This window comes from Gymnoscopelus microlampas, assembly GCF_963454915.1.
Source record: "Gymnoscopelus microlampas genome assembly, chromosome: 23".
NCBI lineage: Eukaryota > Metazoa > Chordata > Actinopteri > Myctophiformes > Myctophidae > Gymnoscopelus > Gymnoscopelus microlampas.
This window is the reverse complement of record NC_139960.1, coordinates 31,850,785-31,876,494: the sequence shown is the minus strand read 5'-3', so window position 1 is coordinate 31,876,494 and position 25,710 is coordinate 31,850,785. Positions and strand designations below refer to the sequence as shown.

The window sequence follows — 25,710 nt, the reverse complement described above, 5'->3', positions numbered from 1 at the left end:
AAACCTAAACAAAGGCATATTTATCCATGAGGGCTAGAATGCAAATGAATGACCTTTCTTTGCGGTTATTCTGTGTGCCAGAACTGGAGCATTGCGAGCTGGTGTGTGACGTAGGCTACAGTATATGGTCTGAGGTGCACACGAAATTAAATAGCATAGGCTGCGTGAATAGGAGGAAGGATTATGTGCAGGATGTAATTTGCATACAGATGTGAGGGGACTTAGATTAATTGACTAAATGTTTTAAAAGATTTCATTTTAAAAGAAGAATAATCTCTCTCTTTCACACTTGTGCCAGTGTGCCAGACTGCCAGTGAAGCACTGATTACCCTCTCCTTTGTCAATGGTGGCAGACATGCCTCAGGTTGCCTACCCCTGGTCTATGTTAAAGATGCACTTGGAGCGCTCCTCTTCGTCAGCGCTCTCAGCGTCCAGCGGTTTTAGACGGAGACCTTAATTAGAAAATAGTTAAACTTTTGGAGAGGTTTGCCACTGACCAATCACAAGTCTCTCTCTGTCTTTCTCTCTCAATGTTGCTGCTTCTTTTGCTCTCTCTCTCTCGCACTGTCTGTCTGTCTGTCTGTCTGTCTGTCTGTCTGTCTGTCTGTGTCTCTCTCTCTCTCTCTGTCTCTCGCAATCTCTATCTCTCTCTAGTGTGTGAGTTTTTCTCCTCTCTGGGTAAACCGTGCCTTCTTCCTGCCTCATTGGAACTACATCCCCCATAACACACCGCAGCACAACCAGGAAGAGGCTGGAGGCTACCTGGAGTTCATTGGACGTCCCCTGCCACTGCTGTCCGACTCCGAGGGCGGACTGGATGTTCAACCTGGAGGGGCGGAGCTTAGTGGAGTCGTGGGGGTCAGAGAGGCGACCGAATGTTTACCTAACAGGTGTGTGTGTGTGTGTGTGTGTGTGTGTGTGTGTGTGTGTGTGTGTGTGTGTGTGTGTGTGTGTGTGTGTGTGTGTGTGTGTGTGTGTGTGTGTGTGTGTGTGTGTGTGTGTGACAAAAATTAACTGTCTGTCTGTCTCTGTGCCTCTCTGTGTCTCTCTTCTCTATTAGACAAAGAGGGCTACGTCTTCATGTTAAAGGATCAGTGCGCTCACTGTTCCCCCTGCTGGTGATTTGTGGAAACACCTTTTTCATCCTAAGACTGACAGATGACACAAACACACACACGCTGTCTGTGCTGGTCACTGTGAGTACTGTGCGTGCGTGCTTGCAAGGTATAATAGCGTATGAGAGACAGAAAGCTGGAAGAGACAGCTCATATATTGTAAATTAAATCCACATGTCTCCTTCTTAATGAACATTAAAATGATGTTTTCTGATCCAAGGAGTTCTAGATTATTATATTTAATAATATTATATTTAATAATATTTAATAATAATGATTATTACTGTATCACGTTATGGTATTTAATTATTGCTCACGTCGCCGGTAAGTCTATGTTTATATAATATAACATCACTGTCGAGTGGAAACCTTTTATGTCCAAAACCGATGCTTCTCTGGAAATGTACAGAAAGAACCTGTGTACCAATGGATCCAATGTAGTTATTATTTGGTCACAAGCTCTTGTTAATACTTTTCATTAGTTCAATATTCATAAAACCCACAGACCACTATCACTTTCATAGAGGTCTCTCTCTCTCTCAGGAGCCCAGTTGTTTGTGGTGGAGAGACTGTCTCTCGGTTGACCAGAAAGTGTGTTTGTCTGCGCTCCGTGTCTGTGCGTTACGGAGCTGGAGAGGAAACAGGATTCTGTGTACGACCGACCGGTCAGCGCTACACATACTGTCACCTGACACAAACGCACACAAACAACACACACAGGCACACAACACGCACAACACCTATGTGGAAGACTCACTCAGTCTGGTAGAGCTAAGCTTTGATCAATGTGACACAGACACACACACACACACAGACACACAAATGGATACACACACAGACACACAAGACGAGCCAGTGATGCCAAACATTGTTGACACTTCAGAGGAGGCGGGGCAAGAGAGTGACCAATCAGCGGTGAGGGTCAAACAGTCGAAGGTGATCAGTTACCAGGTGAGCAAATGCTGTGTTCTGATTGTTTGCATCAGATACAACACATTCATGTTAATGTGTTCCTATGTGTTTATGTAAACCTATATTAAAGGTCCTGGTAGGATATCAAACCAGCAGCACTAGAGGTCCCGGTAAGATATAAAACCAGCAGTACTAGAGGTCCTGGTAGGATATAAAACCAGCAGTACTAAAGGTCCTTTTAGGGGTTCATGTATAGTTGTATTATTTTACTGTTCACGGTCACCATCGTTACAGTGCTGATTCCGCCCCTCTTCTCTGATAGGGCGTTGTCACTGAGGTTGTGAGCGAGGGGGCGGGGCTATATGTGATCGATGGGAAGGTGGGACTTTGCCTCGCCTTTCAGCCGACTCTGAGGAGGAGCCTGAGACCAGGAGACACGATAGAGGTGAGAGGCATACTTGTACGTTCGTACTTTGTGCACGTTTTGGTCTCCCGGTAAGGCGTTGACAAAACACACTGCCAGCGCAGAGACGTGTCATTGATGCACGTGAAGTTGGTGTAGCACCAACAGGATCTGTTTCGCGTTGCCGCACACTGCAGGGAGCACCACATTGAGAACACACAAAGGCCCTCATTTATCAATGGAACATAGAAACCAGTGTAAATTCGACACGTTCCCTATCATACGCGCAAAATAACTCATGCTATTTGCATACACAGCCAGGGCACAGATATTAGCTAACTCTGATACCTGACACAGAAACATCCAATAAGAAAATGTAAATCGAATAAAACGTGACCACAGTCATAACAGTGCAAGTCCAGTCAACTATAAAGTGTCATGATAATAGTCCGAAGAATGCGGTCTAGCGAGAAAGAAAAATATATCCTAAATGAAAAATCATGAATGAATTAATAATACTTGCATATAAGCCCAACATTGTATGCATGTTGGCACACTGTGGAAACTGCAGCCCTACAGTGTTTGCCAGTGGTATTACCATGTATTCCGTGACGGTAAAAACGTCAAATAGTACATGAATGACAGAAATCACGTCAACCTGAATGGAATACGTTTTGTATTTTAATTTAATACACTGCTGTTTTGCTAAATAAAGTGTTCCTTGTCCCATCGTGGGCCATGACACCACATTTATGAGAGATTGAATGGCAATGCTGTCATAATCTACAGATAGTCTACAGTGAAATAGATTTGTCCTGGAGACTTGACGTGAGATTTGAGTGGTCTGTGCACTCAAGTCAAAGTGACGATTATAATAAATAATAATAATAGCTTGAATTTATATAGCGCCTTTCATGAACAACCAACCAAACAAAACGACAACCAACTTTTCTGCCTTTATTTATAGTGAAGAGTGTAGATGGACCGGACACAGGGAAAGAGAGATGGGGAGAAACATGCAGCAAAGATCGTCGGGAACGGGACTCAAACCTGCAATGCGCTGTCAGGCTACATTAGAGCCTAAGTGCCCGAACCGCTAGGGCAGCGGTCCGGGCCTTGAGATGTTCTTGAGGTGGTGGAAGGCCGATTTGGTTATGGGTTAGGGTTAGATAGAATGATAAATCTTGAAAGTTGACATGAATTAACCACTCAAGCAATATTTCAACTATTTGATGATTTTATTTATTATTATTTCTATTTATCATTACAAATATTTCCATAGAATATTTTAAAACAGTATATTTATTTGCAAATAAAAATGTGTATTATTATTAGCCAATAGTTTTTTATTATGCAGTGCTAATAAAGTTTTCTCCTCATTAGCTCCATGACGTGCACTTCCTGTACCGGCCCTGTCCTGACTCGTCTCCCAGCATGCTTTGTGCCTGTTTGCGCACTAGTCTAAAGGTCACAACCTTCAGCAGGTCGGCAGCGTTGGGGGTCACTGGTAACCGCGACGATGGGCCGTTGCCACGGTTACTGCTGGAGAAGAACCTGACCCTGGCTCAGTACCTCTGGCTGAGTCATGTGACCAATCAGCTCAGAGACAGGTGTGTGTGTGTGTGTGTGTGTGTGTGTGTGTGTGTGTGTGTGTGTGTGTGTGTGTGTGTGTGTGTGTGTGTGTGTGTGTGTGTGTGTGTGTGTGTGTGTGTGTGTGTGTGTGTGTGTGTGTGTGTGTGTGTGTGTGTGTGTGTGTGTGTGTGTGTGTGTATTTGGTCTTTGTTGTACAAAGACATTTTATTAAAAACTGGACTTTTAATTTGATTATGAATTTCTTTTTTTTTAAGAAAAACTTTAAAATGTCACCCATTTTCAACCATATCTTCATTTAATTGTTCCTCAATAATGCTCATTATAAGATGGCACCATTTCCGTGTACTCACTCTGTGTCTCAGCAGAATGAAGAAATTTGGTTCAGAGATTTTAAGTTAACTGTTGGATACTAAATATATGATTGATGGAAAATAGCTCTGTCTGTCTGTCTGTCTGTCTGTCTGTCTGTCTGTCTGTCTGTCTGTCTGTCCGTCCGTGTGTCTGTGTCTCCAGTCTGGTTCCTACTCTGGTGAGAGAGGGAAGAGTGTGTGTGATGTCACACGGTCTTCTAGAGTGTGTGTGGAGAGGAGAGAGAGAGAGGAGGAGAGACATCTACGAAGAGATGCTAAACGATCCTCACAGCTGTCTGCTGAGTCAGGTAGACACCCACACACAGTGGTACTCACTCCCAATTTTCCGCTTACCCCTTAGCTTTCACCTCTTAAAGACGCACTGAAGTGACATTTTCGGTCATTTTATTTTGAAGGTTCAGCCCGAAACGTTGGCTCAACGACTCTAAACCAATCAGAAGGTCCCATCCCTTCAGGCTATGGGACGTTGGATCTCAATCACTTCAGCCGTGCTGGCACACGGCTAGTGTTTGTTTACAAGTGAGAGAGAGACGGCCAGTGAAGCACGTTTGCTACTACCTGGCTTATTTCTAACCTATAATGTTTTCAGATACATATTTTAGTGTGCAGATGAAGTTTAAAATGAGTAATACACTCATCTTCAATGAGATTCAAAACGGAGTATCTCTGTAATTAAAATCAGCTGTGTTTGAAGAACGTGCAGCTATGGGAATCAAACAGGTGCATGTAATCAAGATTCATTTATATTCGTGAAGGCTGTATTATGTCATCACGCAGCACGTTTTCGTTTACAGGAAGTAATTAAGATTGGCTTTTTAGGGACTTTAGATGTAAAAATTCACAAAAATTGTTTTTTTTTCATTTTTTTGGCATCTATTGTTAGGTATGCCCATATGATGACCACGGATATGCTCTAAAAGTGTGAAAAACATATTTTTCATTTCACTACACCTTTAAGACTCCACCTCAACCCTAGCACTCACCTCTTCAGACTCCACCTCAACCCTAGCACTCACCTCTTCAGACTCCACCTCAACCCTAGCACTCACTACTTCAGACTCCACCTCACCCCTAGCACTCACCTCTTCAGACTCCACCTCACCCCTTAGCTTTCACCTCTTCAGACTCCACCTCAACCCTAGCACTCACCTCTTCAGACTCCACCGCGCCCCCTAGCACTCACCTCTTCAGACTCCACCTCACCCCCTAGCACCAAGCCCCCAGAACCCAGAGTTTGCATTGAAGCCCAATGGACATGCTGGCCATTCATAGGTACTGCAGCTTAAAACGGCTGGGGCCACTGTACATGAACGAGCGAAAACGGTTTCACCTCTTCAGACTCCACCTCACCCCCTAGCACTCACCTCTTCAGACTCTGCCTGTACGCCTTCCTGCCACCTTCTGCCGCGACTGATGCTAACGATAGACCAAGATATGACTACCACGCAGACATGCTCTCTGTAAATTGTAATTATACTTTTGGAGGGAATGTCAGGGCCTTAACACAGCGGCATTCCAAACCCCTGAAGCAACTGTTTCTAAAACTGCAGCTAAGCTATAGTCAAATGCTAACTGATAGAGCCTCAATTGGTGTCTGTCTGTCTCTCTGTCTCTCTGTCTCTCTGTGTGTCAGTACTGTGTGTATGGTAGTGTGTGTGAATATGTGAGTGTCAGGCGGTGCGTGTCACTGTTCCAGTCGGAGGGTGTGTCTCTGGTGCCCCCTGCTGGAGCGTCCAGTCTGTGTCAGACTGAACTCAACGCTGCCCTCTCCTGGTCGCACCGCGCAGCACAAGCAAATAGGTAATGATCAATGCCAGGCTGAAGGTCGGGGAAGGAGGTTATGTTTTCACCCCTGTCTGTCTGTCAGGGCTTTTGAACTTAGAAGTGTGCAGCTTGGCCTCAGGATTCAATTAGTTTACGATTGACTCATTTCGATTTTACGATGCATTTTACGATTGTAAAATGTCTTCAATTTGGCTGCCACAAGACTGTGACAACACAAATGTACACAATCATCGCACAATGAGTGACCTGTTAACCAGTGGTTTTCAAAGGTAAAAACTTTAAGGACCCCCAGTTTGGTATTAATTAGGCCACAGACTCTCAGATTTATAGATCTGTAAGGGTTCATTTGGTTCCTAACTCTGAATCATTTAGCTGGGGACCCACTTTGAGAACCACTGCTCTAAACAACTTGCCAGCCAGAAATTATTTCACTTAGACTCATAGAGACAAATTATGCAACAAATGTAACTGTTACAGAAACAAACCAAATGTAAATGATCTTGTGAGTCGTGACTATGAGCGTCAAACAGGGCTTTTATATTTCATTTTATTTGCCTTGTAATTAGCATCCACAGTTAGTGGGACGTGACGATTGCGTACAAAAAACAACATATGCCATGAACAGAACATTCACCGGTTTTTATTGTTTTTATGGTCTGTTCTTTGCTTGCTTTTACAGTACACAACCTGTTTTATCCTGTTCGTATTTAAAGGTAGGGTAAGTGATATTTCTTGGTTAAAACAAAAAGTTTTTTTTAAAAGGTTAAAGCACTGTTCAGCACGGTGCCCACCGGACAGTTTTGTCAACGGGGGGGGGGAAAGGACGCTCTGCTTCTAAATTCCGCCGATTTTCGCCGTTTTTTTTTCTCACGCTGTTAGATAAAGCCCCCAAGGTTGGTGCCATGTGCTGCTGCGCTGATTTTATCCGCCAGATTGGGACGTTCACGGCATATTTTGCACCATTACGGTGCGTTCATCATCGGTGCCTCTAACAGCCGCTGCTGGCTGCGTGCACGCAGCGAGGCAATGCGAGGCGACGCGAGGCGATGCGAGTCATATCTCTACCCCTGTGCCTAATGGCTGTACATGGGGCCGACGGGTGCTTTAGAGTGATTGTGTGAGTGTGGCTTCAGGAAGTAAATTCTTAGCCTCGATCTCCAGGCTTTTATTTTTTAGTTTTGCTAAAAAATAAAAGCTTGGAAATTCCTGTCCCAGCTGTTGGTGCGCAAAAGCGCCTCGCGTCGCCTGATGTGGTGCGCATTTTTTATTTTGGGTGCGCATGCGCACCTGCGCACCAGCTATGTGCACCCCTGGCTATAGAGTGTTTGTTCAGTAACAGGAGTCTCCCCGTCTCTCCAGCTCTCTAATAAACAGAAAATTCATTTTCAGACAAAATCTCAGCCAATCAGGAGAAAGTACCCATTTATCAGCTTCATTTTTATAGTGTTCCACTTCCAATTTTGTCTGCTCATTTCTTAGTGTCATCACTTCCAATTTCACTTGTTTAATCTGTATCCTGACTGAGTTCTCTATCCTGATTGGATAAAATTGGAAATGAAACTGAAACTGAACTGAAAATGCATTTTCTGTTTAATAAAGAGGTGGAGAGACATAGAGACTCCTGTTACTGAACAAACACTCTATAGCAATGAGTACTATCAGACTAGAGAGCTATTTAACACTTATTTCAACCAAAGAAAATCACTTACCCTACCTTTAAATATTATGAATGTTGTGTTATGCCTTTTGTAATCTCTGTATCATTGAAAATGAGGGTAATGCCCTCAATGTATTTCCGAGAAAATAAATAAAGGTTGAATGAATGAAGAAAATCTACCCAAAATTGGAGTTACATGCTGATGGAAGCACTTTCACTTCTGATCAAAATCACTGGACGCCACAAATGTGAAAAGTTGTAGATTGTGTCGATTTGTTCCTATAGGAGACAGAGGCCCCTGGTTTTAGTGGGAGTTCTGGACCTGCCAACACACACTCACTGTTCAGAAGAACACACACAACGTACACAACACACTCCAACAGACACACACAGTTCACAACACACACCATCACGCGCACACTGTTCACAACACACTCTCTGTCTGAGAGACCAGACGGGGGCGGTGGCATGCGTCGTCACGGAGACCAGCGATGATGAGTATGATGATGAGGGCCTACAGAGGGCAGTGTTTAACACCGCATGGATAGGTACGACACACACACCTACACAAACACACACACACATACACACACACACACACACACACACACACACACACACACACACACACACACACACACACACACACACACACACACACACACACACACACACACACACACACACCTAGGGATAGGGGAGAAGGGACTGTTTTCACACCTAGAGATAGGGGAGAAGGGACTGTTTTCTTAGTTCTGCTTTCACGGTAGTTTCATCCCATACCCCATGCAATTTATGTCTGACCTTCAAGCTCAAAGATCTGCTAGTTCCACTTTTATGAAAAATGCTTGAAAGTATACTGTGTGTGTGTGTGTGTGTGTGTGTGTGTGTGTGTTCGTGTGTGTGTGTGTGTGTGTGTGCACTGTGCACGTGCATGTGCGTGCGTGTGTGTGTTACAGGCTGCCTGGTGTGTGTTCAGAAGTTCACCGTGGTAACAGAACAGTTCCTCCAATCAGATTTCCCATCTGTCAGACACCTGGAGAACGACAAATACATCAAACACACACACTACAGGTACACACACACACACACACAGACGTCCGTACGCACGCACACACGCGCTCACACACGCGCTCACGCACACACACACACACACACACACACACACACACACACACACACACACACACACACACACACACACACACACACACACTCAGTAACTGGTTATTACTTGTATTGCTTGCTATTACTTGTTTATTTGGCTGTAACTGGATGTTTTTATTGGTTACCTAGTTGTAACATTAATTCAACCAATCATCTTTCAGAGTGTATCTGCAGTTTAGCCTCGATGACGTTCACATCCTGAGTCCCTCCGTCTCCATGGCGACACACCTCCTCCATGCTGGAGAGAGGAGGAGCCGGGGAGGAGAGAAGAGGAGGGGAGAAGAACAGAAAGAGCCTGGAGGGAAGAAGAAAAAGATAGAAGCAGCAGGTGACGAGAAGGAGGAGAGAGGAGGTGATGACCAAGGTTATTATAGTTTTGGAATTCTTCATTAGTTTAAATTTTTTTTTTGACTTCTTGTTTTCAATTTCAGTTTAGTTTTGATTAGTTTTTGCCTTGGGTTCGCATACTTTGCTAGTTTAGTTTACATTTTATTTAGTTAAAAAGCTTAGTTTTACTTAAGCTTTTCTTTTCAGTTGTATTATTTTATTTTAAAATGGGTTAGTCAGCGGTTAAATTCAAAAAGATCAGAAAAATTGTGAAAATAATGATCTACAAGCTGATCTACAAGTGATCTTACAAGCTCACAAGGCGTTTTGATGTGACACCTTGTGAGCTTGTAAAATCTGCTATTTATAATATTTTTTTAAATGTTTGACAAGTGGGCTTAGAGCTGTCACAGCTAAAACTATTGGAAGATAAAACTATTGGAAGATATTTCATATCCACCCAAAATACTAGGCTTATGTATGAAATATTGACATAGACAAAAAGTGAGAAATGTATTGACATTGCTTTAAAACACACATTAAACCTTGTTCGGTAGCAACACCCTCCAAATAGCAGCATAGTCATGATAATACCAATCATGAACAGTAAGAAAATAGCAGATCTACAAGCTTGCATGTCGCGATGTGACACGTTGTGAGATTGTAGGACATGTTCTCTATTTTAGTTAGTTTTTGTTAGTTTTGTAAACACACAATACAGTTATAGTTATCATTTTTTGTTAAGCCTAGTTTTTATTTTGATTTCGGGTCATTCAGTTGTAGTTTATGTTATTTTGTTGGTTTTAGTGAAGGATAAAAACCCTGGTGAAGAGAGGATGGTGACAGACTCCGCCCAGCCTACAGCCACCGTTGCTCCAACAACCCAGTTGCCTGGCAACAACAGACCACACCCCAGCGTCTCCGTGGTGATCAGAGTGGAGGAGAAGGAGGGTGTGGCCTGGAAGAACGCTGCCATTGGCTCAGGAGGCGAGGGGGCGGGCCTATCGCTGGGTTTCTCTGTCAGAGCAGCTGCGATTGGTCCAGCAGTGGAGTGGGGGAAGAACCCCAGGAACGGACCAATGACGGAGCGTGAATCGGAGAGGGAGAAAAACGAGAAGGTGAAAAACAGTTTGGACATTTTGCAAAGAAATAAAAAACCTTCTGATGTGAAAGAATTATAAAGGGTTTTCAGACGGTGAGGTCGCACTGCGCTCCTCGTGTGAATAGACGTGTTGTAAACAGTGGTTCTCAAACGTTTTAATGTCAGGGACCCTCAAATTAACTCTTTCACTGTATATTCACTGAGTATCACTGAGCATATTCATTAATAAACACACCCACTGCCAGTAGGGGTGTGCCGATACACTAATTTCACTAAACGATACGATACGATATTTGGCTCACAACTTCGATACGATTTCGATACGATACGATACGCACTTTTTTTATTATGAAAATATATGGAGGAGAAAAAAAGAAAATGCAAACAAATAATTCTGTTTTTGCATTATTCAGACATGCAAACTTGTAGCTTTTCAGCTACAATAGCCGTTTTGAATCCAAATAGTATGACACCTGACCCGAAAAAAAACATGTTGTCACTCTTTTCACTTCGGGGCCGTTTGCATGCCTGATTATTATGATTATGATTGTTTTTTTTCAAAAACGATTTTTTTTTTTCCAAAACGATACATATCGTCGCGAAAACATATCGCGATATATCGCGGGACGATATATCGGCACACCCCTAACTGCCAGCGATTTTCGTGTTTTATAACCTTTTCAACCGGTCACAGAAAATGTATATACATTATAACTAGGGCTGGGACTCGATTAAAAAAAATAATCTAATTAATTAGAGGCTTTGTAATTAATTAATCTAAATTAATCGCATTTTAATCGCACATCAATATTTGACCTGAGAACAGTGAGAAAATTTGTTTTCAAATGGATTTTGGTAAACGTCTTTAAGTACATGTTCTCAAGTACTGCACTTAAGTACAATTTTGAGGTATTTTTTACTTTACTCAAGTATTTCCAATTTCTAATACTTTTACTTCTACTCCACTACATCTCAGAGTAAAATATTACACTTATACTCCGCTAAAATTATTTGAAAACTTTAGTTACTAGTTACTTCGTAGATTTTGATTATTATTATTACAAAACATACAGTAACCACTTCAGCCCTATATCGGCCATTAGAAAATAGCCATCTACATGCATTGTGAGCTTGTAGATCTGCTATTTTCAAAAGATTTGAGTACTTTAACTGTTGGTACTTTAAATACATTTTGATACTTTTATACTTTTACTCAAGTACATTTTGAATTCCGGACTTTTAATTGTAACATAGTATTTCTACATTGCAGGTAGAGTGTGTTGTCACTGTTGTTTTATCGTCGTTTGATTAATTAATTAATAAAAATAATCCGCACGCATGTGACCCGCACCGCATCGCCCCCCCCCCCCCCCCCCCCCCCCCCCCTCTCCCGCGGGGCGGGGGTTCGGGGGGGCAGCCCAGCCAACATTATCAAGCAGGCTATCGGGTGCGCCGTCTTCATTCATGCTTTCATGCACTGCGTTGCCTGCGGTTTGTTGTTGTCTGAGACCAGACGAGACCCATGCATGTTGCTTGGTGCACCGGGACAAACGGTCCGTCTGAAACTCGTCCCGTGAGAAACGTTCCACGGGGCAAAAATAAGTGCGATTAAAATGCGTTAATTTTTTTAACGCGATAATTTTTCTGTAATTAATTGATCAAAATTAACGCGATAAAGTCCCGGCCCTAATTATAACCCATCGTCTGATGTGTGTAGACAAACAGGATCCATGGCCCGGCCCACCGAGGAAAAACTTTTCACCTGCGAGGTGAAAACTTTCACGGGCACAGGCATGCTGAAAGCAGTATAAAACGGCAAAAATGCACGTATTTCCCACCTCCCCAACTGGCCACAGACCATTTATATATATTATGTGTTATTATCGCGTGTCAGACCGTTGGTAAGCACAAAGGGGATAACTGTTCGAAAAGAGAAAAGAAAATATAACCGGAGCTTTCCCTTTGTTTGTTAACCATGTTAAAACTACGGTGTCTAGCCGAAACCAGGGCAAAACCAGTTAACTCAAGATAAAACTATATCCAGGAAACAGATAAACAGGAGGTGGGCGGGAGCGAAAATCTTCGGATGACGTTATTTCCGGATCCGGGTGAGTGGTGAGTCATCAGGTTCTGAAGTGAACCTGATGACTGGAGTGACAGAGAACAGCGCGATCATTTATAAAACAATTAATTGTTGGGAATTCCCGTCCGTGGCAATGAAAGAGTTAATATGTTTTTGGCCGCAGACCACCGTCTGAAAAGATTTTGTGCCAGGGACCACCATGCAAAATGTGTGTAGTTAAAATGTTTCAAAGGTATTCCAAACCTTTCATATTTTTTCAACATGTTTTTAAATCTACAAGTTCTACAAGCTCAAGCACATTGTGAGCTTTTAGATTGGCTATTTTAAATGGTAAATGGTGCATTTATATAGCGCTTTTATCCAAAACGCTTTACATTGATTGTGCCATTAACCCATTCACACACACACATTCATTCACCGATGGCAGAGGAAACCATGCAAGGCACCAACCTGCTCATCAGGAGCAATTAGGGGTTCAGCGTCTTGCTCAAGGACACTTCGACACTAACTCTAGGCGAGTGCCCCAGCCTGTGATCGAACTGGGAACCTTGCGGTTTTCCAGTTCACTCTACCCGGCCACTCTACCCCTGAGCCACTGCCGCCTACAGTTAAAACAACCGATGTGTATAGGGTTAAAGTGTTTCAACTGATTTTAATGCTGTGTTATGTTAACTAGCTTTGCTGGGGACGCTCTGGAACTAGCCTGGCGTAGCTAGACTATATCACTGCGTGGATATGAGTCTGGTGCTTCCATGAGGACGTTTTTTTCCCCAAGGGGCGGGATCAAAACAATGGCCCTCGACGCAATTGGTTAGACCTACAACCAACTACCAATTACAGTCGCCCATATTCGAATACTGGGCCCTGATTGGTTACCCACGTCTTCTGAAGCAGGAAATGGATTCTCTATGGAGCGGTGCCAGACCCAAATCGCAGAGTGCAATTTTCTTTTGCACTCGCAGATTCGTCTGGTCCCAGGCTACTCTGGAACCCCCTCAAGGACCCCCTCAAGGACCCCTGTTTGTCCCGGGATCCCACTATGAGAAGCAGTGGTATAGAAAAAACATATTTCAGCTTGTGGGGTGGGCGTGTACAGACGAGCACGAACACGACAGTTTTCACCGACTCGCCTCTCTACCTGCCCGCTTGCCTCTCATTCAAAAGGAATTACTATGCATGTCAATCGATCCCTGTGTGAAAGGCCCTTTAGATTAACATTGAAATACGTGTGTGTGTGTGTGTGTGTGTGTGTGTGCGCGCGTCTTAGGTTGTGTTGGTGTTTGCAGGTCAGTGTGTGCGGTGGTTTCCTGTTCTCCAATCTGACTGCTGCTATAGACTGGTGGTTCCCGGCACACAGGTAAACACACACAAACACACACACACACACCCATTGAAAAGGGGGGTGAGCATACAAGTTTAAATAGATTATTAAAATAGTCCTATATTGCGCTGATCAACGCAATGGTCACCAAGTTATGGCCATTTGAAGTGCTAAACACTGCTGTAGCACCCCATATGTGATCAATTTAGTTTTTTGATCTCACTATTTTCACGGCAGACCCCTGAACATCGTTTGTGGCACATTTGGTGCGGATTAGAGCAATGTCCCTGACATAGCCCCTTGGGGCCACATGCATAGCAGACCCCTGAACAGCGTTTATGCCAAGTTTGGTGTGGATCGGAACGACGGTGCGCCTCGCAAGTCCGGATGTTATGTTTGTGACGTCCGCGAGAATGGCAAAGTATAAATCTATTTTTGAGGGAGAGATGCCCTGAACAATGTCTGCAGCTGCTGTCCATGGTTCTGAAGTAACTGTGGCTGCTGTCCATGGTTCTGAAGTAACTGTGGCTGCTGTCCATGGTTCTGAAGTAACTGTCACTGTAGCTGCTATCCATGGCTCTGAAGTAACTGTCACTGTAGCTGCTATCCATGGCTCTGAAGTAACTGTCACTGTAGCTGCTATCCATGGCTCTGAAGTAACTGTCACTGTAGCTGCTATCCATGGCTCTGAAGTAACTGTCAGTGCAGCTGCTGTCCATGGTTCTGAAGTAACTGTCAGTGCAGCTGCTGTCCATGGCTCTGAAGTAACTGTCAGTGCAGATGCTGTCCATGGTTCTGAAGTAACTGTCAGTGCAGCTGCTGTCCATGGCTCTGAAGTAACTGTCAGTGCAGCTGCTGTCCATGGTTTTGAAGTAACTGTCACTGCAGCTGCTGTCCATGGTTCTGAAGTAACTGTCACTGCAGCTGCTGTCCATGGTTCTGAAGTAACTGTCACTGCAGCTGCTGTCCATGGTTCTGAAGTAACTGTACCTGCTGTCCATGGTTCTGAAGTAACTGTCACTGTAGCTGCTATCCATGGTTCTGAAGTAACTGTCACTGTAGCTGCTATCCATGGTTCTGAAGTAACTGTACCTGCTGTCCATGGTTCTGAAGTAACTGTACCTGCTGTCCATGGTTCTGAAGTAACTGTCACTGTACCTGCTGTCCATGGTTCTGAAGTAACTGTCACTGTAGCTGCTATCCATGGCTCTGAAATAACTGTCACTGTAGCTGCTATTCATGGCTCTGAAGTAACTGTCAGTGCAGCTGCTGTCCATGGTTCTGAAGTAACTGTCACTGCAGCTGCTATCCATGGTTCTGAAGTAACTGTAGCTGCTGTCCATGGTTCTGAAGTAACTGTCACTACAGCTGCTGTTACTGCAATTACTGTAATTGTCACTGCTACCATATTGTGATTGGGATGTCATCAAATTCAAGTAGAAAAAACATACAGACATTCTTCAGGTTCCATTCAAAAGGGAAAAAAAACGAGACATTATTTTGACTTGTTTTGGTCTTAACACATTCACCGCCAGAGGTTATTCATAATAAACTCACCCAATGCCAGAGATTTGTGTTTTATAACCTTTTCAACCGGTCACAGAAATGTTATATCTACTTATATAATCGAGGATTGACTTCCGCCGCTGACGCCATACCCACAGCTCTGATGTCGACTAAACACAACACCGACACACCACATCTCGGCACCACAGTAGCCACGGCGTGCGCGCTGAATTTACGGGTGGCGTAGGGCACCTATCATTGCTCACTACATATTTTCCACCTCGCAACATAATTAATTCTACTCACCACATTACGACCCCAACGGAAGGGGAAACATTTTCGTACCGTTTACCGTGCGCACCACCGACACCGAACACCGACGGGCAAAACCGAAACAACACGAAGCGGCCGCCATTGAAATCCGCCTCGCCAGAAGAACAACAACAGAAGCGCCTCCTTCACCTCCCCTTCACTGCACCGTGTCTTCTGCTTCCACGCTCAATTCAGGTCACTACAATGCTCATACATTAACGCTCAACCTCACAATCACACGCTTCTCCGTTTAGTGTTTCATTAGCGCGAGCGTGGAAAACAACAACAGCGTGTTGCTGCGCATGTGCTACACAATAGCCTAGGATCATGATACCAAGGACCCGACAGTGATGTCATCATTATGCAACCCGGAAGTAAAGATACCAAGGATTCGTCAGTGATGTCAGCCATCTGCGTTGCCACGTTGCCAAAAGAACACAAGCACAAAACACAAGAAAATATCAGTGTTGCCACATTTGCGCCAGAAACAAGCAACCACCTTCCATGAAAAAAAAAAAAACAGCCGAAGGAAGGGGTCTGCCATGTTCCACGGGGGTCCCCGGGGGTCCCAACACTCCCAGGGGGTCCGCGGACCCCCACGAAAAAAAATATATATTTTATTTTTTCAATTTTTTTTTTTTTTTTTTTACTTTTGGAAATTTTTATCCCACCATTTTGGTACCCCAAAATAAGCGCGCCCTTAGAGCCCTACAGCCCCGTGCACGGCTAGCGTACGGGCGGCCGGACCTCTAGTTGATTATAATCCATTGTCTGGCCACGTTTATAAATAAACAGGACAGATTCGGCCAGCCCTCAAAGGGGTTTCTCTCTCTCTCCCTCTTTTTTTTCAACAGCGAAAACAGCCTCCAGCCGTCATATCCGTTTGGCTGTGCTCGTATTTCACCGCCCTCCCCGCAGGCCATCTTAGCTTAGCTTAGCTAAGTCGTCCAGAGAAAAGAAAATATTACCGGAGCTTACCATTGGTTTTTTATACCGTGTGAAAACCATGATGTCTGGCCAAAACCAGGAAAAAACAGGTAACTCAAGATAAACGCGGAACCGGAAACAGGTTATGGATATTTTCTTCAAGGATGCATCAAAACAATGGAAAAGCGGAAAAGGAACGGAAAATGTTCACGGATGGTACAGAATATAACGCAATCGACCAATATAACGCGATCGTCCATTGAAAAACGTTCAGAACCCAAGATATCATTATCTGAAGATTTGCTGCTCCATTCACTTCTTGTTTAACTTATTACTGAAAAAGGCTGTATCTCGGCTCCTGAGCACTTTTTTTTTCTTTAAAAAAAATGCTGGCACAGTATGAACAATGTTTTTTATTTCATTGGCACTGAATGAGTTAAAGGGTTTTGAAGGAGGTATCCTTCCTATCTAGGTATCAAGGTGATAGGATGTATCCTTCCTGACCGAATTCTAATGCTCTGATTGGTTGCCTTGTGTCTAACAGGATTCCAGCCTTCTGATTGGTTGCTGTGTGTCTTGCAGGATTCCAGTGTTCTGGTTGGCTCTGGTGTTGTGGGGCGGCGTGGGGTGGAACTCCATACTAGCTCCTCCCTCATGGTCTGTTCTGACTGGAAGTTCTACTCTCTGACACGCCCACTTCTCATGTCTCAATACCACCAGGTAACAAGCTGTAGGAGTTCTCTCTCCTGATTGGATGAAATTGGTATCCTGACCTGAAAATATATTTTCTGTTTACTAAAGAGCTGGAGAGACAGGGAGAATGTTACTGATCTACAAGCTCAAGCTTGTATATCGGATATTTTTGCTACTTTTGAAACATTTTGATATGAAATTGAAAGTGGTCAAGTTTGTCTGTAGGGTTTATAAATGATAAACCAAACCAAAAGTCTTAACAAGAGCTTGTGACTAAATAATAACGACATAGGATCCATTGGAACACAGGTTCCACAAGGTTTCTGCCCGACAGCAACAATATATATATACTAGAGTTTCGGGGGGCTACGCCCCCCTCAACCCCAGCCGCGCACGGGGCTTTGCGTTTGTTGGTCCCTCCGTGTCCCTGTGTCTGTATCCGTGTAGCTGCAGCACAGAGTGGGCAGTATAGATGGGGATTATGGCTGTTAGAGGCATGTACGCGCACGGGGCCCGCGTGGGCGTGTGTATATGGGGGTAGACAAATTGCCTAAGTAACATTTGCAAAAAGGGAAAAAAAAAAAAAAAATTGTAAGAAAGTGTAATGTAAAAGTTACAAAATGATGAAAAATAAGTAGAAGAAATTATATTTTGTATGTTTCGCGGACCACCAGGGGGTCCGCGGACCCCCTGGTGGTCCGCGCGGAAATCGTGGGATGAAAATTTCCAAAAGGAAAAAAAAAAAAAAAAAAAAAAAAATATGAAGGTGGTTGCTTGTTTTTCTGAAAGCTGGCGAATGGCAGCCCTTTCTGCAAGATGGCGGCCGCCTGGTGTTGTTGTGAGTACGTGTATTTGTGGGGGGGGGGCGTGAAAGGGTTGATAAACACTGCTGTAATCGGAGCGAAATTATCTACTACATAGTTCTCCAGAAGACACACACAAACATACACCATCTACAATGGACGAACTGAGCAGCAATATAGACATTCACCACACGAACGTGCATTGTTGACAAAGTGATTGCACAGCCGCTGCAGGCATGACAACCAGGTTAGCGTTAGCGACATGGCAGCTATCACAGCGCCCTGTCCGTCGTGCTGCAACTGCCTGTGATGGCTACAGCAGTAACAGCAAGCTGTCTGCGATGCCATTGTCTGGAGACTGCTGTTAGCGTGACACGACCAATGAGAGTGAGCGCTGTAGTTGTTGCTAAGATACGGTGGCGTCTCTGCCCCATAGCTTGTAGATCTCTCACACATGATTGGCGTAGGCTGCGTTGCCAGGTCTGACTTTGTGTGTAAGCAATGGTCGGCTTATTTGTGCGCGCCTTTGGGCTCGTTTGCATTGTGCGCACGGCAGCGCTTGTTTAGCGTACGTCAGCGCGACGTGGCAACGGACGTGGCAACGTGAAAGGTGATTGGCTGGTGAAAAGAAACACCCGACGTTACACCAGAAATGGTGCCTGGAGAAAATGGTGACCAAAAAAAAAGTTTGGAAAAAAAGGAAAAAAAACCCGCAGCGGCTGCCTGCTGTTGTGGTGATGAGGTCGTGCGCACGGTAAACGGTACGAAGCTGCCTCCCCTTCCGTTTTGTCCGACATTTGGTGAGTAGAATTAATTATGTTGCGCGGTGGAAAAGGTGTAGTGAACAGTGAGATGTCCCCTACGCGAGGCGTAAATTCAGTGCGGCCGCCGTGGCGAGTCAGTAGGCGACATGTGGTCTGGCGGTGCGTTGTTTATCCGATAACAGAGCTGTGGGGTGTCACCACCGAGGGTGCGGAAGTTGCTCGCCATTTATATAGTTAGATGGAATGGACAAAAAAAAAAAATATTCATTTTTATATTTATACTTGGTTTCGGTGTCTTGCACCGAAAATGGCAGATTTGTGACTGTGAGTTGATAGATCTGCTATTTCCAGTGTGCGACACAGCACACAAAGTAGAGTATTAAATATAACTGGCATAACTGCGATAGGAGAGCTTATGAGCAGAGAGAAAAGAGTAGAGGGAAAAAAGGAGCAAGTGGCTATAGCCTAGAGAGGCCGTCAGGTAATCAGAAGGTCCCGGCCCACATACACATAGGCTAGGTCGAGTGCTACGGGTACACACACACACACACACACACACACACACACACACACACACACACACACACACACACACACACACACCAATGTGTCTTTGTCTCTGTCTTTCTCCAGCTACATCCCTCCAGAGTGATGTCAGTGTCTGACGTTTTAGACCGCAGGTAAGTCAATCAATCAGTCAGTCAATTCATTAACATAAACTGAGCACTTCAACTGAAAGCACAATGACCGTTGGTGGAGGTTTGGGTTGTGTAGTTACCTTATGATGTAACTCCAAAAGATTGCTGAGATGTCTTCAATAGTTGATCAATTGATTAGAAAATTTTCTCCTCATTGACATTTCACAGTGCAACTGCTCTCAAAGTCACTATTTTAGCATGTAAACAAATGCAGACAAAGCAGGTATAACAAAACCCAGTATGGCATTCTTTTTTAAATAAAAATGTTAAACTTCCTGTTTTGTGTGTGTGTGTGTTAGTCCAGTAGATGTGGTGTGTTTCCAGGGTTTTGTCTCCCAGAGGAACAGTCTACATGACAACAAGACACGCAACACAGGACTCACACACACACACGCAGGTACTGTACACGCACGCACGCACACAAGCACGCACACACACTACAACTGTCGCGTTTAACAACCGCATCATCACAGATACACTAAACCATGCATGCACAATCTATGAGCAGGGCGGTACCGATCATGAACTGTCAATCAAACCCATGACCGCAACAGCCTCCATTCTAGGAATGAAGCGATCACGCACGCACACACACACACACACACACACACACACACACACACAACGCACAGCGCACAACACTGTGTTAAATAACACATGCAATCAGTTGCATCTGGTTTACCAAAATGTAACCTTCAGAGCAGTGTTTCGATTTGTTACGTATGCGCTTCTTGTGCACATTCAAATAAAATAATTCAAGCGTGTGTGTGTGTGTGTGTGTGTGTGTGTGTGTGTGTGTGTGTGTGTGTGTGTTTAGAGGGTCTGTCTGTGCGTCTCACATTATGTGATCAAAGTGGGAGGAGCCTACAGGTCTACCTGGACTTAAGCCACACCCCCTACCCACCTGGCCTGTTGCCTGGCAACACTCTACTGCTGTCTGGCTTCCAACGTAAAGTGTCCAGGTGACACACACACACACACATAATGTATATATAAAATGTATGTCATGTATTTGTTTCATAATAAGTAAAAAGCGTGTGTGTGTGTGTGTGTGTGTGTGTGTGTGTGCGCAGGACTGGAAATGTGTATTGCAGATCTCTTCCTGTCAGCTGTGTAACAGTCATCAGCCTGGGTGACATCTGGTAACATTATTATTATTTTTATTCACAAACGTCCACTTTTACTCAAAGATGAAAAGATGTCTGCCTAGCTGCGACAGTTGCAACACACACGGTGCGTTGTGATTAACAGAAAGACGTTTTTGTCCGGAGCCGTGAGGCAGGTCGGAGCCCCAGCAAATGCTTCCCAAGGGGTCGACGCTCTGCTCTGTTGCGCTACCCAGGGATGTGCTCTCTTTCTCCCACAACCATGAGAAGTTGCTGTTGAAGCTGTTGTTTGAACATTGCACGTGTGAATGTGCGTGCTAGTATCATGAAGATGATATCCAAGGCGCCCTCCCGCTCATAAAACGCAGTGTGTGTGGACACAGGCCATAAATGATGTCCAGTAAATATTTGCAGCTTTCTCTGTGTGGCAGTGGCCGTGGCCGTGGTCGGACTCAGCAGGAGTAACTCCACGCATGCGCAGTTTGATCATCCCATAGCTTGCGGCACTGTAACCCTGGCGACGACAGATTTTGTTTTTAAACTTTCAAAAAACTTTACAAAAACAATGAAGGAAGAAATAGTACAAGATTTTCACTATTTGTTTTACTACAAGTACAAAGTATATAGGGCGTAAGTGATTAATCATATCATGAATAATATTGTAATATTGTTAATAACTAGTCAATACCTGGGGATGACTCAAATCTCAAAATCTCTCTCTCTCAACGTGAAAGTAGTTGAAATAATGTAGTTTCTGACCCGCGGTGAGATCGTACATTGATTAGGCGACACTCTGCTACGTTGCATTGTAGGAGCTAACACAATGTGGATTGAAACAGTACACGAGTCAATGTGCGTGTGAGTGCTATGGAAAATGATATCCATAGAGGCCCTCTGCTCATAAAAGGCGGTGTGTGTGGACACGGCTCCTAAATAAAAGTCCTCGACTCCTTTACAACTTCGTAGCTGTGAGCCAGGTCTGCCTCAGACTGTGCTACCGTTGTCAGGGGCTACTGAGGAAAATCCCATAGCCTGCTGGTACACCGTAACCATGGCAACACAGCCCATGAGCGCAACAGTCTCCAGTGTGTACAGAAAAAAACGCAAATAAACATCTTAAATTGTGTGTAGTAGGATAGGATAAATAGCTGAGTGGGGAGGGGGCAGTTATTTCTGAATGGGAAGAGAGGCCGCCTGGGAAACAGAAGGTTCCCTGTTCACGTACCGGCCCCCAGTCTACGCGTTGTCGTGTCCCTGAGCAAGACACTTACTAACAGTAACCCCTAACTGCTCCCTGGGTGCTGTATTAACCCATTAAGAATATTCAAAAATAGCAGTGGGGACATGTTATAATTATTAAATATGATAATATTAATATAATCAAATATTAATAGAATATTAGTTCTTGTTGGGGTATAAATATAATATTATATAATATTAATGCAGAGGAATCGTGTGTTTTCAGTGAGTGAACAGGGACGATTTCGAGATTCAAACCTGTGACATTTTCACTACAGTCTGTTTTGGGTTTTTTTTCTATTTGTTTTTCATCAGCTCCCCCCAGGCTCCTCCCTCTCCTCCCATAATGCACCTGGGCCAGTGGGGGCGGTGTGGGGAGAACCGTGGCATTGTGGGTACTGTGAGGGGTCATGTGGTCTGCGTCCTATCGCTTCAGTTGCAGTGGGCATGCTCAGTGTGTGGCAGTGTGTACACAAAGGTATACAAACACGCACACACACACACACACATACACACACACACACTCACTGTCTATCTATCTAACTCTGTTGTCCGGTTAACAATTATCTCTCTCTATCTCTCTCTTTCTCTCAGTCTTGTTCCAGATCCCAGTGTGTTTCCAACTCCTCTGTCTTCAAGGGACAAGCCAAGTAAGACTCCTCTCCTCTCTCCTCTCTTCCCCTCCCACTCCTCTTCTCACCTCTCCTCTCCTCGCCACTGCTCTGTGTATATTGTGCATGTCTGTATCTATCTGTGTATATTGTGTTTGATGTTGAAATTCATACATGACCACATATTTGAACATACTGTATCTGTTAAAAAGATAGAACACAAAAAAAGCTTGGGAGCTTATTTCCATTGTGTCCTTAGATTATAAATGTGTGACTAAACTGAGTGACATGTGATGTGTAGGGCGGGTTAGCACAGAAATACTGTACAGAAAAGTATAATAAATATGTATTTATTTGTGTGTGTGTGTGTGTGTGTGTGTGTGTGTGTGTGTGTGTGTGTGCACGCATGCGCACAGGTGTGTAGTTGAAGATGGAACTGGTGAATGTCAAGTCTGGTTTGCCAGCGAGCTGCTGCAACGTCTACTGGGATTGGATGATTCTCAGTGGGAGGGGCTACAGCGAGCGCTGAGGGTCAGGGGTCTTCTGCGCATCTACACCAGTGGGCGTGGCCTGGTCAGTGACATCACTTCCTGGGAAGAGAGGGCATCTTTTAAGTCACTTTTGTTCAATTTAAACACTTGACTGTGTGCAATGTGTGTGCGTGTTTGTGTGTGTGAGGGCCAAATGTTCCACAACTATAGTTTAATTTGAAAAATAGACGCAATTGTTCTGGTCCTCACAAAAATTCTAGTTGGGGTTAGGATTGGACATTTAAAGGTTATAGGTATTAGGTTTGGGTTGGACCTGTGTCGGATTTCTACTTAAAATAGCCGATCTACAAGCTCACAATGCGTCGCAGCGTGACACGTTGTGAGCTTGAAGATCGGCTATTTTGAGCTTTAGGGTTAGCGTTTAAAAGGGCAAAACAAAATTAAAATGGCATTCATAAACTTGCGGTCCTAAAATGTCCTCACAAGTACTGTATAACGATGCAAACGTGTGCGTTTCTATTGTGTGTGTGTGTAGGTGTGCGATACAGACGGTACAGACCCGGTGCTCCAGTATGTAGTGTGTTTGTGTAGCAGCAACGCAGTGTGTCGACCTCTCTCCCTCACCTGCAAGACAAACACAAACTCACGCACATCTGAGGGTGAGTACACACAGACACACACACAGGCTTGCCACCATACCTTTTGGGAGCTGTGGGATGGTTGGTTTTAGGACAAATCCAGTCTGCCGGGGTCATATTGTGATCAGCCAAACTCCAACACTGAAACGTACATCCTCGTCCTCCACTCGCCTCGTTTCAATCAAGCCATCATTGAACTTGTAAGCGTATATCACTTGTTCAAATGTTTATAATGAGGGTGGAATTTGTGAAAAAACAGGAGTAAATACAGGAGGGGGAGTAGGCTTATGATTTATTCATAAAAATACAGACGAAATGAACTGCTTCATCAGCTTTGATCACTGTTATTCAGATACACTCTGGCCATTTTATTGGTGTCACCATCCAGTCACCTCTCATGAAGAGGGTGACTGGGTGCAGTTCAGTCACAGGCTGTGGCTAACAGGCAAACTGTTTGATTTTCAGAGACACTGAAGCGCTTCAGTCGAGGAGAGAGAGATTTTATGACACGGATGAATCCTCCACTACAGCTGACATGTATAAACATACTGACTGACTGACTGACTGACTGTTTACTTACTGACTGGCTGGCTGGCTGTCTCACTGACTGTCTGTCAGACAGACACTGTTTACTAACTGACTGGCTGGCTGGCTGACTGACCATTCATTTGTCTGATGAGACAGCGTTGATCTACATACAGTGTGATCCGAGTTGAACTTTACATCACGATAATGATACATTTACTATTTCCTTTTTCAACCATGTTGCATTCATGTGTGATTGCATCATTGAAAGCATATCGATATAATAAATGTATTTACATTGGTTGTAAAACTGTTCTGTGTCAATGACTCAAATCGGAATGAAAGAGACAGGAAGACACAGAGAGATAGACATCAACGATAGGCTAGTTATACTACGCAGATGTGCTGTATGCTAAAATGTTTTGTTAATTCAATTTCTTTTGCTTGACCACAGATGTACAGAATGTTATTTAGATAATAATAATAATAATAATGAATGGATTTGATTTGTAATGCACTTTACATTTGGGTAAATCTCAAAGTGCTACAATAAGCATTTGTATAAAAACAGTCACACCACTCTAATCTAATCTAATGATCTAAGAAACAGAAATAAAACAAACACAAACAACGTAAAACCTGTGTAGATAAAAAAAAAAAGCTTTGTTAAAAAGGTAGGTCTTTAGTCCTAGATAGAAAGTTGTTTAGACAGATGATAGCTTCATTGTTTACCTATCCTATAGTTTCCATTCCAAATAAACATTTGATAACCTGCTGAAGCCACCCAACTCCTGCTTAGTTGAGGTATCCCACCGGTGCCTTGAGGGAAGGAGACAACAATGCCACTGGCTCACAGATGGTGCAGGGGCGAGCACCTGCAAAGGTTGGCCAGTTGTGATGATACCCTTATCGTATTTATCATATACTGTAATACTATTTCCAGAGCATGTTGTTTAGACAGATGTTAGGTTCATTGTTTACCAGGTATCCAGTAGTTTATCAGATACACTGAAAGTACAATTCATTATTGGTATGGCACTGATAAAATAAATAGATGGGAGTCAAGAAGTCCTTCTCTGTGCCCGGTTTGTCAGGCCGGTCTGGGGAATGTTCCAATCAACATATGTATGTGTACATAGGGCTTTATATAAGTTTCCACTTACGCAAGATTAGTTAACTTTGAATTCTATTTTAAACAAGTTACACAAGAAGCTTTGTATTACCAGTGGGTCCTCAACATGACATTTAACCAGAATGTAAGTGGTACACAACAATAGAAAATGTAATAGTGTAGGGTTGTGAGGAAAGGGGTCTTTCCTATGCAATATAATGTACAGATTTCAAAGAGTCTGACTGATTCAGTGGTGGAAAAAGTACTTGCATGTTTTACTTAAGTAAAAGTATCAATACTGCACTGTAGAAATACTCTGTTACAAGTAAAAGGCCTGTGTTCAAAATGTTACTTGAGTAAAAGTACAAAAGTATTAGCATCAAAATGTACTTTAAGCACCAAAAGTAAACGTACTAACATGTTAGAAAATAGCAGATCTACAAGCTCACA

At 43.7% G+C, this 25,710-nt stretch overlaps 1 protein-coding gene across 5 annotated transcripts in view; it reads left to right on the top strand.

The window, feature by feature from the left end:
- Positions 1-24,544, top strand: part of ctc1 (CTS telomere maintenance complex component 1) — a 29,958-nt gene extending 5,414 nt beyond the window's left edge. The window contains exons 4-25 of one of the 5 annotated variants that reach the window (XM_084049592.1): positions 655-890; positions 1,061-1,196; positions 1,659-2,066; positions 2,350-2,472; positions 3,814-4,040; positions 4,537-4,681; positions 6,028-6,194; positions 8,122-8,384; positions 8,796-8,910; positions 9,165-9,355; positions 10,138-10,448; positions 13,783-13,872; positions 17,164-17,301; positions 19,475-19,521; positions 19,839-19,936; positions 20,357-20,501; positions 20,613-20,681; positions 22,200-22,362; positions 22,479-22,534; positions 22,912-23,068; positions 23,522-23,645; positions 24,090-24,544. In XM_084049592.1, the coding sequence (XP_083905718.1) occupies positions 655-890; positions 1,061-1,196; positions 1,659-2,066; positions 2,350-2,472; positions 3,814-4,040; positions 4,537-4,681; positions 6,028-6,194; positions 8,122-8,384; positions 8,796-8,910; positions 9,165-9,355; positions 10,138-10,448; positions 13,783-13,872; positions 17,164-17,301; positions 19,475-19,521; positions 19,839-19,936; positions 20,357-20,501; positions 20,613-20,681; positions 22,200-22,362; positions 22,479-22,534; positions 22,912-23,068; positions 23,522-23,645; positions 24,090-24,184 (3,504 nt within the window). In that variant the 3' untranslated portion in view covers positions 24,185-24,544. The other 4 variants (XM_084049591.1, XM_084049593.1, XM_084049594.1 and 1 more) reach the window with 4 other exon arrangements.
- Positions 24,545-25,710: the final 1,166 nt, after the last annotated feature.